The sequence below is a fragment of the Falco peregrinus genome, chromosome 8, assembly GCF_023634155.1.
Source record: "Falco peregrinus isolate bFalPer1 chromosome 8, bFalPer1.pri, whole genome shotgun sequence".
In the NCBI taxonomy this organism is placed as follows: domain Eukaryota; kingdom Metazoa; phylum Chordata; class Aves; order Falconiformes; family Falconidae; genus Falco; species Falco peregrinus.
Genome location: NC_073728.1, coordinates 32,987,631 through 33,005,046, shown reverse-complemented (window position 1 = coordinate 33,005,046; position 17,416 = coordinate 32,987,631). Strand labels below are relative to the sequence as shown.

Below are 17,416 nucleotides of genomic sequence, written 5' to 3'. Positions count from 1 at the left end.
TGCCGCTCGTTTTCCTCCAATTGTTGTGCCTTGACTCAGCTGAAGTTCTGATTTCTCAAGGCTGGGGTTTTTCGTGGGAGAAGTTCTGCAGAGCCTCCCACAACCAGGGACTCTGGGCATGACTTCCAAGAAATACCACTCTGTAATTAATAATAATAATAATCCCATTGATGCAAACTATTTTCCTAGAAAAAGGATGAAGCAAGGGACTTTTTACTTCTCCTCTTTGTAATGAATAAAACTGTTTCCACTGGCTGGTTTGAATACCGCTGAACAAGCCAGGTAGCGGATACCACATCAAAAAATAAAATAGTGATGGAAGGATTTTATATATTACAGCAGGTCTGTAGCTTAGCGTTAAATAATATAAAACATAAGAGGGCTTTATGAATTTGAAATACTCATGTTAAAATCTATTCCTTTTTTCTCCTAACCAAAATTTCAGATTTTCCACCTGCAGAAAATATTCATTTTTTGGCTTTTTTTCAAAAAATAATTAAAACCTACCAACCTGCAGAGACAGAATAAGTGCCAAGCAGCTCTACTAGCTACTTCCACAGGCACATTCCTAAGGTTTGCTTTATTTAAGCAGTGCCGAGATGCTGGGCTTTCGTGGTGAGGAGCTGCCCATGGGGACACTTTTGGGCTCTGTGTGCATTCTCGTGTACCCCAGTGGTTTTCTACCTCTCCATCCTCCCGAGAAGGTCAGGTGGAGGTAAAGCAGGTGCATGGGGACTTGGGGGAGAAATTAGCATTTCCTCCCACCCAACTCAATCCCATAGGAGATTGATGTGGCTGGGGAGAGCTCAGGGGAAGCACAGGCTGCTTCACGGTCTAAGAGAGGTGACAGTGTCCCCCAAATGAAAATTGCCCCATTGGCTAAATATAAATAAATAAATCTGTCAGAGACAGATTGAAGCATTCCCTTTGTTTATTCTGCCTTTTATGCTGTTTTTAGCTGTTGGCCAGCACCCATTATTGCAGGTCTGCTGGGGAGGGGAGGATGCTTGTGACCTGGTGGCTCTCGTGGCTGGGATGCTCCATGAGATCGGGGATGGAGTGGGAGTGTATTTACTGGGAGGGTGTTTAGCAAAGGGGGAAATGTGAATACTTGGGTTTATCATGTATGCAAAGGACTGAGCAGGTTTTTTGCAGGTTTCTTCAAACAGATTAACACCCCCCACCCCCCACCCCCCCCCCCACCCCCCCCCCGGTGCTCGTGCTCTAGGCTTTCTTGCTCGCTGGAGGGTTTTCAGTGCCCAAATCCCTTGCTCCTCCATGCCTCCTGCAACATGGCAGACCATTGCACCGGCTGGTGTTAAACCTCTCTGAGAGCACCCTGTGGCAGGGCAGTCTGCAGAGTGTGCTGCTGAAGCTTGAGGAGAGGTTGCCTGCTGTGTCCGGAGACTTCAGAGAAGAGCAAGATGGGAAAACAGGCAGTGAGTGCTTCCCCTTGACGGCGCTGTCAGTCTCCATGCTTGCTAGTTTGTCTGCTCAACTGAGAAATATGTATACCTGGGGGTGATTCATCATCCCGCAGCAAGGCTGGTAGCAGCCGTCGGGATGATGCCCTTCTCCATGCTGGTGCTCGCAGGGTGCTCTAAACACCCTGTTTTCACCCCCACTGGCAGTGGCTGGGATGGACAGGTGTGGTGGAGGGTGGGTTTCGGGAGGGGGTTAGTGGTGGGATCCCTTGGAGCCCATGGCGGCAGGAAGCTGTATTGTGTGTTGATTTTAAACAGGAGGTTTGGGAGATCAGCTCTGGAGCAGAAAACAGGGGCTCGGGAGGAACAAACATTCACTGCTTCAGAAGGGTGGTGATTTCCTTTTGGGTAAACACGTCATTAATCTCAGGGAGCACATTCTTTTCCATCAAAAGATAAGGGATTCGGGTTGCCTTTCTCAGGGCTTGGTCTTTTTAGATTGTTTTAACCGTGGCTTTTGCTCCTTTAATTACAGACTTTACATAATCTGTAATTTTGGATTTGCCAGGCTTATTATGGGTGCAGAGAAAGTCTTGGGCAAGGGAACTCCTTTCCTTCTTTCTTCTAAATTGCTCTGATCTTTCTCTCTCCCCTCCCCTCTTGTGATTTTTTTTTTTTTTTTTTTTTTGCTAAAACCTGTCTGTCTTTTTGCTGCTCGCAGCTCTGATGAATTTGAAATGTAAGGCTGCTGTTTGTCCTAATTTATGAAACCATCTCCCTAGCGCTAATGATAAAGTAGGAGCTTATTTGTTCACCACGAGTGGAAAAATAGCAATGGGCTCCTCTCCCCACCCTGGGCTGCCTCTTGCTGCTCAGCTTTGGTTTGGCATTTTGGAGGATGCCACTTGCTGTGACCAGCAAGGTGTGGGAAGATGCCAGCTACAGCACCCAGCACTTAATTTTCAGCTGACACCGTCCTGACATGTGGGGAGACAGCCATGGCAGGGGGGCTGCTTTTACTCCTGCTTCTGTGGCTTGGGGTCTGTGACTGCCCTGAGCTCTTTTGATAGTAAATGTGTTCAGCTAGGATTTAGGAATGAAATTACAGAGGGAATTTAGTCCCTTCCCATTCTTGACTCCCCTTCTTCCCAGTACTTTGTGCTCAGGGCTGCCAGCAGCAGCATGGCTTGGGGTGGAGTGGAGCGCCCTGGCAGCTTGAGCAGATGCTCTGCAGTCTTTTTGCACTGATCTGTCAGTGTGGCCACATGCCTTTGTGTTAATTGCATAATAGCTATGTTTTTATCACTGCATACTCATTGACCTGCATGTATTCAGCACAGAAATTCCTCTCTATTTTTTCCCTTGCCTAGTTTAAGACTCCCAAAACAGAAATGCTGAGGCTGTGGGAGCTGTCAGCAGACAGGCTGTGCCTGTGGAAACTAAGATGAACCCAAGGAATGATGTCATTTGTGACATGCAGAGGGTGAATCTACAGGGCTAAGTATCAGAAGACTTGTGTTTGCTTTTCTCCATCTGGGCTGGTCTGCGTGTGCCCTGTCTCCAGCACAGAGCAGTGGTGCTGCCCACAAGTCCAGCACGGAGCAGGCGTGCTCCTGGCTCATAGGAAATGTGCACTGATCCATGCTGGCTCACGTGGCACATGCGCTAGGGCTGCAGAGAAGGGCAACCTGGGTTGGGCAGATGTAGTCCCCTGGGTAGATGAGTCCAGCAGTACAAGAGACAGGGACATCAGTTTCTTCAGTCTATCCCATCCTCCTCCAGCTCTGCTCCCGTGTAGCTCTTCTCTATTCCCTCTGTTTCTTCCCAGTCTTCCAGCCAAAACTTGCATACCCAAAGGTGAAGCAGGAGATGTCCTGGAAAATGTTAGAACATTTTTGCCTGTATAAGTTCAGCAAAGGTCATGTTTATTCTCTGTACCTACCAGTGCAGCTCTGCCTCTTAACGCACGTTGCTTTGACGTCTCTTAGAGCGCTGGAACCTTCTGGTGAAAATCTGTTCATGCATCTCACAGCCCGAGTGTCAGCCCACAGCAAGCTGAGCAGTGGACTGGTAGCATGGAAAAACCACCATACTGTCCTCTGACCACCTGTGCTGCTTCCCTCTCACTGTTTTCCTTCCCAACCCTTCCATATTTTTCTCTTACATCTCTGCCTCCACCTGCCCTGTACCAGGCTGGCAGCAGTAGACCAACACCCAGGAGTAGCAGTGGTAGCGTTGGACTTCCCTGGGGAAAAAATACTGGGAGGACCTCGGGACCTGGAGCTGGGTAGTTGCAAAGGCATGGCTGCAGGAGCAGCCCAGCCTTGGGAGAGCATCGAAAATGTGTGGCTGATGTGGTGTTAAACAGGCTCAAACACAGGGAGCCAAGCACGTGCACGGAGGGATGCGGAGGCATGGGGCTTGCGATTGCACCACTTTGATTTTTTTAATTCTGTTGGGAAAGGTGATTCAATGTTATTGGTGATCCCAGTGCCCTCTTCATGCCTCTCTGATGGTGCCAGTTCACCGGAGAGGTGCACCGTTTTCAGTGTCCTTCGCTGGGTGTGCTGCGTGGCATTGGTGAGCTGTGGTTGAGGTCAGCGGGACCCACGTCATTCCCTGGCGTGTGAGTACCTGCTTCGCCGGGAAAGCCCAGAGTGTGACTGCCTCAAGTTAAGTTTCAGTGTTTGCATGGGGCGGGGGGGCGGAACACAAAGATAAAAAGACCGTGGTGTTTGGATGACGTTCATGGCTTCACATCCATCTCTTCACATCTGCAGTTTTTATGTGGATGGTTAATCCTGTGTGTCTGCAACTGCACACTGAGATGCTGAAAAACCTATTGCTGGTGGTGGTTTGGCATCAGAATGTTGCTTCATTAAAGCCAGACATGCCTGACTTTCCCTTGGCAAGTGTGATAGGCTATGGGTGGTGAGTTTGGTGACCACCAGACCACCCGTGGATGAACTTCTTCTGTAAGCGAGGGAAGGATTAGTATTGCAGGGGCTTTTGGAGGAAGAATTTCACTCCCTCCTTGCTGTAGAGCACTTTGACCTTTGTAGAAATTAATTTGGTTTAGGCCACCCAACAGCTATCTGATAGACCACAGTTTCTGAGAGTTACCAACCTGACAGGGCTTGACTTGCCCACTCTGGGGAGTTAACAGTTCAGAAGTCCTGGGCTTGTACCTTGCCCTTGTCTAAGAATTTGGAGGAGCAAAATGCAAGCATGTGGCTGGTGAGGAGTGAAACTTTTTCTTGCTGCAGAGGTGTGTGTTCAGTTGAGGATGGCAGCTGTGGGACCAGGCTGTAAGGACCATTCCTGTTTTGTCCACGCTGTTGCCTGGGTATCTCCAGTACCTGCACCAGGAGCTTGCTCCAGGTGGGCACTTGGACTGGTGTCCAAGGGGAATGACTAGATTCCAGAGCTTATGCCAGAAGGGTTTAGAGATGGAAGAAGGAACGGGAAAGAGAGAGAGATGAGATAATTATGCCAAGGATATATAATTACTCTTTGGCTCTCCGTGTCTTACGTCACACAGGATCCTGAAAACGCTGGGGTCAGACCTGGGAAATGTGCTGCAAGACAAACACTTCCAGCTGTTCCTCTGAAAGCAAATCTCAGCAAGTACCTTCCAGGCAGGAACGCGTGGGCTTACTTATTTAGGAAAAGAAAAAAAAAATCTCACCATTTCAAGCCTTCAGCATTCACCTTCATAATTAAAATTTCTAATCACAAGCAGAGGGCAATAAGTGACAGCCTTCTGGGAGCCATTTCTTAAGGTGGTTTTCCATTTTTGCATTATTTAACCCCCACCTCGGTGCCAGGGTTTACTTAACCTTAAGCTTGTGAACAGGCTTATTGAATTTGGCCAAGGCTTGACTAATCTGTAATGAGCTCCAGGTTGCCTGGAACTTGGCAGCGCTGTCGTCCTCTGTGCCATTGCATAATGGCCTGACCCCGTGTAGCCACGGCTTCGCCTTGTGCCCCTTCTCCAACCTCCCCGAGTCCCACTCCGAAACCCTGGGCTTCATGGAGGGGCCGCCCAGCTAAGGGGTATCCCAAAGGGGTGTCAAAAAGCGCTTTCATCCTCTTCCACAGCGTGAGAGGTAGGAGAAAGTGCAATAAAAGTTCAAACATGGAAACCAGCCAGGGTGGAGGGGGGGATGCAGTGGTGGCAACCAGGCAAAGGCTGGTACCTCCTCCCAAGCATCCGTGGTAGACAGGAGGACATGGGAACACTGACCATCTTTCTCCATCTCCTTCTCCACCTGCATCAGGCTGATTTGCAGCCTCCTCTGGTTCCCTTGCACTCGTGAATGGAGAGTGCTCATCCTAGAAGCCCTTCCATTTGAAACTTGCTAGGTGGTTTTTATTGTTTGTTACATCATTTTAATATGGACAACTGGAAGAACTTGGTTTGTCAAAGATCACAGGAATAATACAGGTGTTGCTCTAAGCCAGTTTTTTCCCTGTTGTTTATTTACTTCAGCTCAACCACTTGAGAAACCCATTATTTGCCTGCTCCTTATTGAGTATCTAATGATGAAAATAAATTGTTACTGCTCTTCATTGTGCATTTCCCATAAGGCTGACATGGTACAGAGAAGGAACCGGATTCTTTTCCTTCTAGCATGACATGACACTGGGAAGATTGTTTATAGCACTTCAACTCCAGCCCTCTGCAAGCCATCTGAGAGCAGGATCATTAAAGGCAGGATTTAGAGGCTGTGGGGTTGCATAAATTAATTGAGAGCAAAGTTTGTCAGGCAAACATTTTATAACGAATGAAGAGGGAGGAATCTGGCTTGGATCTCATGTACCCAGCAATAAGCTGGAGGAAAAGATTCTCTTACAAAAAAAAATAAAAAATAAAATGATGTTGCCTTGTTTGGAGATCAGAGAGCCAAATATAGACCCTATCGTGTTTCCTTCCCTCCTCCTTCCGAAGCCCATCCTTTTGAAGTGCACTTTCAATGGGATGTGGTTAATTGACTTTGTGAACAACCGACCCAGTGCTCTGTTGGTTTAACCAATTGGTCTCACTTGCTGATTCCTGTTTTGTTTTGGATGATTTTCAGCCCAATTGCCCCATCAGCTACAATTAGTCCCATTAATATGACAGCTGAAAGGTCACAGATGACTCGCTCCGGTCACAGGCATGAGGGCAGCCAGGAGATGCTCACAGCATGTTCTCAGCAATGCGGTCGCGTGCTGATGGCTGGCTTAAATTGATGATGATTGCAAGTCCTGGTGTAAAACTGATCAAAAGGGATGTGAGATTTGCTTCATGGTGTGTGTGTGTGTGTGTGTGTGATTGACTGAGAAATGAAGTTGCAATAACAAGTAACATTTGGATGAACTTTAATTAGACAAGAACGCTCTGCATAGATGAGAAAGGTTCTGTACGAAGGGGAAATGTTTAATGGCTGGGCTTCCTCTTGCCCACCAGTGCCGCCAGGAAAGGAAGCAGAAGTGGGATAGAGTTGTAGGCGCATCCTGTGGCTCTTTCAACAAGTCCACAGCTGTCATTTTCTGTGGTTCCAGTGACATCTGCCATGGTTTCGGGCTTGGTCTCTTCCATCTAGGATTCACTCTTAGGGGAATAAAGTAGGAAAGGGACCAGCAGATGAATGGATGGAGCACAAGGGATTGTTTGGCTTCTTAAGCTTAATAGGGGTCAGATGCACACAGGTGCAGGTCAGACATGGCACTCATAGGTCTCACAGTCTCTCTTTGGCTATGGTATGGCCAAAACAGTATCACAAATTATGTAGTCTGGTTTACTTGGCCTTTTGCATGAGAAAGGAGACATAAGGCACCCAAAATGCTTGGATCAGCCCGTCATTGAATTACACAGCCCCAAACCCAGTTAGAAGACAGTGGCTGGAGACGGTTCATTTACAAAGCAGGGTGCTGTGGTGAGGTTCTGCAAGGGTCTGGGTTTAGTTTGGTGGTGTTTGATATTTTCTTTAACTGCTTGGATGATTGAGAAGACAATATATAGATTCAATTTGCAGACACCCCCCAGCTGGGAAGGGCTCTCAGCAGCCTGGCTGAGAGGGTCAGACTTCCAGGTGAGCTCGCACAAGCTGGAGTAGTGGTGTGAAAAGGGCGATTTGTGGTTTGATGAAGACAAACAGAAAGTTTTACAGCCTGGCAGAAACACATCGACTGAGCCATTGCAGGATGGGGACTGTTTCCAGTAGGTGAAAGAATGGGGTATTTAAAAATGCAGATAGTTTATGGATCAGGCAAGAAATAGCATCATGAACTTCAAACAGGGTGATTTTGGTTAGACAGTAGGGGAAACCTGAATGATAAAGACAGGGAAATATGAGAGTAAAACATCAAGAGAGGCTAGAGTCCCCTTCTCAGGAGAATTTTGAGAACTGGTGAGACAAACTTTTTTTCAAGAGTGACATAGGGGTATTTGATGCTGATGCTGCTGTCAAGCACAGGTTGCAGGTCTGCAGATCTCCTTGGGATGAGATTAATATTTTGCTCACTCCTTTTGTTTTACTAATTAAACAGTAACATCTCTATGAGGAGCACATAATTTGTGAAAAAAAACAGCCCTTGGCCAGGGACCAAAATTTTCCTCCAGCTGTTTGGTGGGAGCTTTGCAGCCAGCCCGTGTGGTGTGCTGTCACGGGCATGAATTCCAGTTGAAGGAGCTCAGGTCTGCTCTTGCGGGAATGTACAGCCTACACAACCCCCCCACTTTATTTCTCCAGAAGCTGCACTTTCTGCAGACATCTGTGAGATGCAGAGGTCAGTGTGTTGTGCTGAGCTTATTCCCTTTAAATCTTGTCTGGGACTTCTTCCTAGTGAAGATAGCTATCGCTTTTAAAAAGCCTAGCCGCAGGAGACCTCTTCTATCAGCGTGTTTCCATCCATGTTTGGGCAACACAATGAATGCAGATGTAGTAGGAAACTTTTGATTATCTATGGGATTCTTCTGTGGCAACTTCAAAGCTTTGTGGTTAGTTATATTCTGAGACTTTAAATGGATATGTCTGGTGTTTAGAGCTCTGATTTAATTTTCCGATTTAATCTACTGTCCAAACATCATTAATGTTGTCTCTGAGGCATGGGACAGCTTTGATGGAGTCTTTTTTAAATTTCTGGCCATCACCCTGTTGCAGCCATTAACAACATCCTGCCTGCTAATAAGATAATTCAAGTTGTTGTGGGCACATGTCTTGTGGAAAGAGACTGTAGTGGCAGGAGAAAAAAAGGATCTGACTTCGCTCACCTCCCACCCCCCAGCTGGCACAAGCATTTGTACTCCTGACAGGGAGGAGAAGTTTCCACAGGTTTAAGGTACTCCACCAAAGAGCAGCGTTGCCTGTTGAAAACAAGATTGTTAATGTCATAGACATATCATGAATTCCTTAACCTGCCTTCATCGGTTACCTTCTCTTCCTATAAGCATCTAAAACCTTTCCTAATTAATGCCCTGCCAGCACATCAGCTGATGGGCTCAGCTATTGCTAACGAATCCATGCTTGTGGAAGAATTTGACCTGTCCTTCCAGTGTGAAGAAAGGGAGCAGGAGCCTCCATTACATGCCCAGTAAACCAGTTGCATGACGTTGATATCCTACCCATTGCTTTCCCCTCTCTTCCGTCTTCTGTAAAACTTTTGGTTTGGAAAGTAAAACTTGTGCGTGTATGACCTTGGAAAGACTGGGCAGAAGTCACTGTGGGGAGCAGGGCACAGCTCGAGGTCTCGGCATTTGCTCCTTGTTGCGCTGTGATAAACATCTACAGAAGATCTGGGAGGCGGGCGGCTGGCCAGGATCACAGCCCCATGTTTTGCCCTGGTCTGGGGATGATCGTGCAGCAACAGGAGAGCAGCGGCATCAGAGGGTGAGCGCACAACACGACAGTGGGTGGTTGTAGAACACCTAATTCCTTCTCCGCTGAGAAACCCATCTCATGGAGGAGAGCCCACCCTGCAACTGGCTTTAGTGGCTCCGGGCTCATTGGCAACCGGCGTATAAGGAGGATACGTTGGCAGCAGCTTCACAGCATGGGCACATCTCAGGTCTTGTCTGTGCAGACGCTTGACTGGCAGAAACACAGAATACGGTGCGAGGGCTTGCTCAGGGATGCACCTTTCTTATGGCAGCATATTTTTGCTCTATTTGGATAAGGATTCAAGTGACATGGATAAATAAGTATAAATATAGGCTGATGGCTGCAGGCAGTTTTCCTCCGTGGGCAAGTTTTACGGGAAGGTGTCCTGCTTGCTCACAGGCAGGACTCGGTACGACGTGTTCTGGCTTGGCAAGAGCTACCCAGCCTGGTGGTGCCTCTCAACGTGGTGGCCTGCACTGCTGCACCTTTCCCGGGCATGTGCACCCTCGTAGCAGCACTGCCCTCTTGTCAGCCTTCTCCCCCACCAAATAAATTGGCGTTCATCCTTCCCAAGTATCCCTGGAAACAGCCACTGCTGTTGCATGCGCTTAGAGGACGGGTGGCCGCCAAGAGCAGGCGGGAGGGTCTCCTGCAGTCCCTGTGGTTTCTGAGGTTCTCCTCTCACCCTCCGTGTCTTTGCAGAGCATGGCTTTGTCGGCTACTCTGAAGAGCTTATGTTCAACAACACGCTGCCGAACTACAGCCAGGGGGAGTCCTTCTTCACTGTTTTTGGAGTGTTTTTCCCAGCTGCCACAGGTACCGTTAAGTTTTTTCCTCCCTCTTTCCCTCCCGACCCACAGCCACATCCTGGAGATGAGCAGAAGCCGGTGGGGTTCCTCTGGGCTGCTACGTGGGGCGAGCGGGACCATACTTGGCTGCAGCAGATTCAGGCGGCCTATTCAAAATGTTCAAGCGTTCCTCCAGCGTTGCAAACTTTGCGCATTCTTGTCCTGCTCACTTGAACATGCTCTTCTGTCTCTCTGTGGTCAGAAAATGCTGGTCAAGTCTATGGGCTGACGTGGTGGTGTAAATACTTCCCTGCCAAGGATGAGGCTCAGGCACTGTTCTCGGCCAGTGCTGTCAGGCCACGAGGTGTCAAGCCTTTTTAAAAGGGCTGATCATGATTTATCTTATTAGCTAAGCCTTATGGCTTGGTTGCACTGGCAGGGTGGGAAGAAGACAAGGAGGGCTTTCCCTCCATCCTTACCACGGGCAGGTGGCTGAGCTGAGCTGATGCCATCGCTCTTGATGCTGACCCACTGCGCTCTGTATAGTCTCACAGATACATCTTGGCATGTCAGCAGAGCTCACTTTTATGAGCTTAATTGGATGCTTTCACGTTATGTATTCCCTTTAATTACCAGGAAGATCCATGTCACCTTCCTAAAGCTGGCAATCTCCAGTGGGAAAGAAATAGCGATCAACTGGAGTTACAATACCTTCTGTTGATGCTGGGGTTTTTAAGCTATAAAAAGTACTGATTATAAGCAGTTTCCATAGCGATGAATCCTTGGATTACAGAATGAATTTTCATAGGATTAACTCTAAGTAACTCACTGGAAGTTGTTCTCAGATTTGCTGCGGTACCAGCAGACAAACTGAAGGGTTTTGTGAAACAGATGGGACTGGAGGAACGGTCTGGTAGCAGAGGGTGTCACTTTGTCGGGAGCACCTAGTGCAGGCCTTCAAATTTACCCTTGAAATCCTCTCTCCCAGCTTATCAGGCTGGCTATTGCCTCCGTGCAGACTTCCTCTTGGAAAACTCACCTGCCTGAACTATCGGTACCATGGAGAAGTTGGCTTCTGCTCTCTTTTTTTGTCATTTCTGTCTGGCCCAAGCACGTCCGCCAGCCAAAGAAGGAGACCTTCCTCGTGAGCCCTGCCTCTGATGCAGGAAAGCATTTATTTCGAGCTCCCTGCTTATAGAAGAAGGAATAGTTATGACACAGCTGTGCAGAAACGTACCGTGATTAGCCACATTAAATGGTTCTTCATCACTGCTAATGCTTGGCTGCTAGGAAGAATGCCAAAGCTAATAGATATAATATATTTAAAGCCCTGACAGCCTGTTGCTTTGTTAGTTAGCAGCAGTAATACCAGTAGTAATGTTAAATATTCTCTGAAAATACAGTTTGGGCTGATGTATAATTACTTTGGTTGCTGCACAGCTTTTTCATGTGTTCTTTTTAATTGCGTGGTTATTTACAGGATTTAAATTATTCCTTTGGAGTAGCAGTGCCAGTGGTACCATATAGCATCATGATTGCTCCTGTTATTGCTGTTTGTACCACTGTGGAGTTCAGGAGCCTCATAAAGCATAGGGTTGTGTTTGTTGCTCTCCGTGGAAGAACTTGTGATCTGATTAAGAAATTTTTCGGATGGGAGTCAAGGCTTCTCTGCTGCAGATGACAAATGGGGAGCCCAGAGAAACTTCAGAAGTGGGAGTAAAGCTCACATCTCCTCAGGCTGGAGCAATGAATGGGAGCTGGTTCCACCCACCCCACCTGCCACCTGCTGGCTTAGCCTGCCTCCTCCCCGATGATGGGGTGTGATGTTCAGGCTGCAGAGGCGACCCCGGGTTTCTTGGGGTCCCGCATGCTGGAGCAGAGCTGCTTCCCACCACATTGTGGGGGCTGCCTGGATACAGCCCGAGCCTGCCAGCAGGACAGGCAGTCTGTGAGATTGGAGATGACATTTCAGGGATGGGTTTGGCCATGACATTAGTAGCGGGCTGGAGAGATGCGATAGGGTTGCCAGCACCCCTGATGCAGGGCAGGTAGCGTGATGCAGATTGTGGGTGAGTGCCAGTGTCAGCACCTCCACGTGAGGAGGAGTAACAGGGACATGTGAACATCACTCCCAGGTTGTCACCTCCTGCTCCTGCCCAGCACCGTCCCCAGGTGGTACCCGCCTCTGCTGGAAGCCCCGCAGTGACCCGGCCAAAGTGCTGGAGGCAAAATCCTTTGTGTTAAGATGTAACAGAAATTTGGGGACAGTTTCAGCGAAACAGTATGTTGTTTAGTTTTGAGGGGTTATTTCAAAGCAGTCTGAAACATTTCTTTGACCCAAAGCAGTGTTCTGTTTATCTTTAATTATTAAATGTTGTGTTTACTCTTTTTTAATTTTTAGCATATGGTAGTTTACAATCTAAGATGCTGTTTTGATAAAGTTTTCTAAAGAAATGTTTAGGAAATTGTGAAACGATGTTTGGGTCTTTCTGAGATGAAATATTCTTCTTTGAAGTGAAACTATTTTGATCTCTTCAGGATAAGCTCTTTCCCTCTGAAATGGTTATCTGAACTGGTTTAAGTTTGGTCTCTGGGATGTACTGGAAAGTGGTTTTAAGTTACCCATTTCCATCAGAAATGGCAGTGAAAAGGAAACTTCAGAAATACAGGCTAGTAGCTGTAAAAGCAAAGACCCTTGCTGGGATGGAACGGGCAGGAGGAGCAGCCGGGTGTCAGCTTCAGGTGGAGGTGATGGGGGGTTCATCCCAGCCTTCCGTAGACTGGTAATGACATGTTGCCTCCTACAAGCACCCTCTTTGGATCGTTTTGCTCCAGGATGGGTTGTTTTCTCTGTTTCTCTGTATTTTATTTGTAGGACTCCAGCAACAAGAGTGAAGTTATCCTGGTTTTACGGTTGAGCAGTGGTAAGCAGAGGCTGGTCCATTTTATTTCCTGGGTAATAGCTGCTTAAACCATTTCAGCTGGATGTGCAGTGCAGTTGGCTTTATTCCTGCAAGTTTGTCATTTAATGATAGAGGAATATCTGGATGATCTAAAATATACATCTAGAGCTGGCCTAAATGGGAGTGCATGGGCTTGGAAGACTCAGATTTGCTGGCTTCAATCAAAAAGACTAACATACTCACTATGGAAGATGTGAACGTACCCCTAGAGAAACTCTGTGCAAACGTTTTTCTGTGTGTTTACAAATACTGTCTTAATGCACGTGTTTTGCTGCTGTGCTGTGATATATAAACACTCGCCTATCCATCTAGCCAGGGCTTTGCACAGGGAAGGAGTCTTGGGAGCTGCCTGCCCACACTCAGCTCCTAGCAGCAACCACACAACCATCAATGCATGTTTTTAAATGAAGTTAAACGTTGTATCTGTTGTGCAGAGAATGTTTTTCTTTTTCTACTAAATCCCCGAGGTTTTCTGTCTAATGAAAGAAGTGTGTTGTCATGTGATACAAGAAAGTAAGACGGCATTTCAAGTGGCGTTAGTGGAAAATATCATCGCACTGAAACCAGTTCTGAAATAAACCGTATTTGGCACTTGCAAAATGACAGCACGTAGATTTAGAAGTTTTGGTCTAAGTTATCAGATGATGTAAACTGGCACAACTCCATTGGAGTCTATGGAGAGGTGCCAGCTTACATCAGTGGAGAATTTGGCCCTTTTAAAAAATTAGCTACAATTCTTATCTAAGATTTTCCATTCTTCATCTCTTGAGTGAAGAAAAAAACCCATTTTATATTTTACAGTGAATTCACTGGAAAATGCAATGGGTGTTTGCAAGCAGTCATATCTGCAGCTACAAGGCATAGCTGGTGGAGTTAGAAGCCTGAGCTGGTGGAACTGATGGTTGTGTCTAATGTACAGTGTAGGTGGTCCCCTCATGCACGTATCCACTGCCTGGATGATGCCCAGGACCAGATTATGCTGGGAATAGCAGCAATGTACAGACTGTCTCAGCCATAATTTCCTGGCTGAGTTGACCATGTTTTCATGCTTCCTTGTCCAGAAGCTTTGTCATTATCTGCTGCTCTCTGAGATAATAGCCAGTGTGGAAAATCCAGCCTGCTATCTCATTGAAACAGAGAGGCGGATAATTTTCTCCGTGGACAATCTGCAGATACGATTGCTTGAGTTCAGAAGGGACTGGCCGTTTCCCTAGGGACAGGTCTCTATCTGGAGAAAGGAATGTCTCGACTTCTCTACGTTGTTGAATTTTATAATGCAAGTGTAGAGATTTTCTTCTGTTGAGTAGCTAAAGTCTCTGGAAAGGCTATTTATGGCTACTAGCAAGTCAGACCAGCTCTCTGGCAGGGGGCAACCAAGGCTTATGGATGGTGGGGATTGTTTAGTTTTCTTCTGAAAATTAATCAGGTTGTTCTTTCATTGAAAAGCGGGGTGCTTAGACTGCTGCTCACAAAAGACCTTCTCAGCAGTGCTTTTTGGCAGCTGTCATCCTGTGTGGAAAATTACTTTTTGGATGGTGGTGGGGAGGTGGCTTTGGCATTGTCCATACTTCTGTACTACTAGATTGTCAGTACTTCTGTGCTAGCCAGGTCAGAGGCATCGTTGTGGCATGGAGGAGGAGGCGTTGGCCTGAGTGACTGAGAATATCTGTGTTGGTTCCCTCTGTGGTGCCCTTGGCCTTTGGCAGTGGAAGCCATGAGATTCTGGTGACCTCCTAGGGGTCCTGGCAGAAGGTAGTGGTGTGCACTGGCCTTGGTCTGACCCCTAGCTGCTGCCGGGCAAGAGGTCAGTCATCCATCTCAAGGTCCTGTTTATGTGGGCTCTGACAGGTCATCTGGCTGCTCCTGAGTACGCCTGGGTCCGTGGGAGGGAGGCAGTGAGGTGGCCTGGGCCCTGAAGTCATCGCTGTGCTGATGACTCGCGTGTCTTCGACTTTTTTCATATTCAGTCCAAAAACCGACGTTTTGGTGTTTCCCCAGTGCTTTGCTGAGGCAGGAGTTTGGATGAGGAAGAGGTGAGTCAAGCTCAAGCTTTAGTTTTAGCTTTAGATTTAAAGGTGGTGCCAGATGTTTGGGAAGTTTGGCCAAGAGGCACATGAGATTAACAGCTGTCCTTCTGACAATAGTTTGCTCCCTTTGGAAGAAAAATTCAGAGTATTCTCAGCTTTCTGCTTTGCCCCTGAATTGCAAAGTAGCATATCACTGAAGAGTGCTTCACAGAGACTTCATTTAGTATGATGTCTGTGACCATTTCCATGGACTTCTGCCTTTTCTAACTTTTCTCAGCTCCAGATAAGCCTGTTGTGTAGCTGTTTAAAAGGAGCAGTGCTTGAACAGTGCTTGGAAGCTTTATCTGGGGAAAAGCGCACCCGTTGACGGGCTTTTAGCAGTGCTGTTCAGAAGTATGTCCACAGAATAGTCTTCCAGGAGAAAATTAAGAACTCATTTTGATTTGTAATGTTTTCGGTATGGTGTCAAGGATTCAAATCTGGTCTGAATCTGGAAGACAGCTCTTCCAGGAGCTGAGGAATGCCAGGAGCCCGTGGGGACCAGGCAGCACTGTCGGGTCTCTGGCTCCGTGATGTAGAAGGAGGACAGGAAAAGATGGCTGCTGAGTGGAATGATCAAGGGGGGAAAATAAGATCATCGAGGAAAAAAATATTAATAATAAATAAATAACCCCCTGGATGCTTAGCTGATGTGCTTGGCAACATGTGAGCGCCTCGTGCTCATTAACAGGCTATCCGCATGGCAGCACAGTGAGGAGGGAAGTGTTAAGATGCCCACTGAGCAGATGGGGAGATGGAGCTATGAAGATGCACAGTAAAGCCTGGGACAGAGCAGGGGGATGAGCCCCTGTTCCTTGATCAGCAACCCAACTGTTTTTCCCTGTTGGCAGTCCATCGGTGGCTATGCAAGGTCTGTAGGGAAGGCATCCATCTGGCTGAGCTGGCTTTGTCCCCTTTACTCTGGGGCTTGTCCCACAGCTCCTGTCTGTCCTTTGACTTGGGAGAAAACCCTCCCAAACAGTAATCAGTGCTTGAGCTTTAAGATGCAATGAGTTATTGCTGATTTAGAGCTGTAGACACTCAGATTTGCGGCCTCAGAAGCTGCCTTAGTCATTCTTGTACCCTCTGAAAATGAGGAATGACTGCTGGATTTGGCAGCTGAGTGGCAGACCGATGCACGGCCGGTCCCCTGCTGCCGGGGCTGGCAGATGTTGTGAGTGCCGCGGTATTGGCATCCTCCTTCTCATTGTTCTGTGGTGATCTCACCCTGGCTCCCAGGGACCATCCCAGGAGCACTGCTGGCCCACACGTCCTTATGAAGATGTTAGTCTGACATCTGAGGGGTGGGACAGTGATGGGCAGCAGTTAGTATCTTAACGAGGCTCTTCTGTCTTGCCTTCAAATTGTCCAAATTCTCATCAGGATTCTAAATCACAGAATTTTTTTAAAAAATTTTATTTATTTATAGCAGGTATCTGAAGCCTTCTAGGGCAAGTTTTGGGATAATGTGACAAGAGAAGTTGTGATTTTTTGCCAAGTCTGGTATGACTCCTCCTTCAGCTATGGGCAAAGCCTTTTAATCAGTTTTTACCTTGGGTTCCTAGCCTCTGTGTGGAGCCTCTAATCCTTTGCTCCATCCTGTTTCCCTTGCTTGCATCTCTAGATGGTAATTTTTTAAGCTAAGGAGTGTCCCTGATTGTATGATACCCTGTACTCTGGCCTAAAATAACAGTTCAATACTTTATTCTTAGTCTTACTATGTGTTTTCTACGTGACTTTGGGACAATCACTTGCCCTCTCACCGCTTCTGTTTTCCTATCTGCAAAGTAGAGATAATGCCTCCTGCCAAAGCAGATCCCTTGGCTGGAAGGTGCCACCTACGTGCTGAGCGCTGTTATTCCCTCTGCTAAATGTGCATGTGATTGTCATCAAACACGGGCAGGCCAGGCGGTTTTGTAACAGTGGTTGTCCCCCATGAATGCAGGGACCTGTAATGGATCTGGTCTGGGGGGGGTAGTACCACCTGCTGAATGCGCTGCTGTGATGAACGGTGGCGTTTTTCTTCTCAACAATCGGACAGCACTGTCTTCTGTGAGGTTTGCATTAAGATAAGATGGGTTTTGTTCAGATTTCTGCTTCCTCCCCTCCCCAGCATTGTTCAGACTGGACAAAGGGTGCTTTGTAGACGTGTTAGTAGTGGCTTGCTTTTATTAAAGGCCTGAGCAGTTTCTTACCAAGCAATCGATGTGAGCCAGTATGTGTGTGTGGCAGTGCATTGAAGTGATATAGTTACTGTTCCGAAACAATCAATTAACTGATTGATTAGATTATATTACGTATTGTAATGTG

The 17,416-nt window shown here is 47.3% G+C and overlaps 1 protein-coding gene across 3 annotated transcripts in view; it reads left to right on the top strand.

Moving 5' to 3' along the window:
- SLC12A8 (solute carrier family 12 member 8) overlaps nt 1-17,416 on the top strand; it is a 54,946-nt gene that overhangs the window by 19,429 nt on the left and 18,101 nt on the right. For 2 of the 3 annotated variants that reach the window (XM_055812852.1, XM_055812851.1), the window contains exon 6: nt 9,992-10,105. The exons of the other annotated variant lie outside the window; for it this stretch is intronic. In XM_055812852.1, the coding sequence (XP_055668827.1) occupies nt 9,992-10,105 (114 nt within the window). The remainder of the gene's footprint in view (nt 1-9,991; nt 10,106-17,416) is intronic. 3 annotated transcript variants of the gene reach the window in all.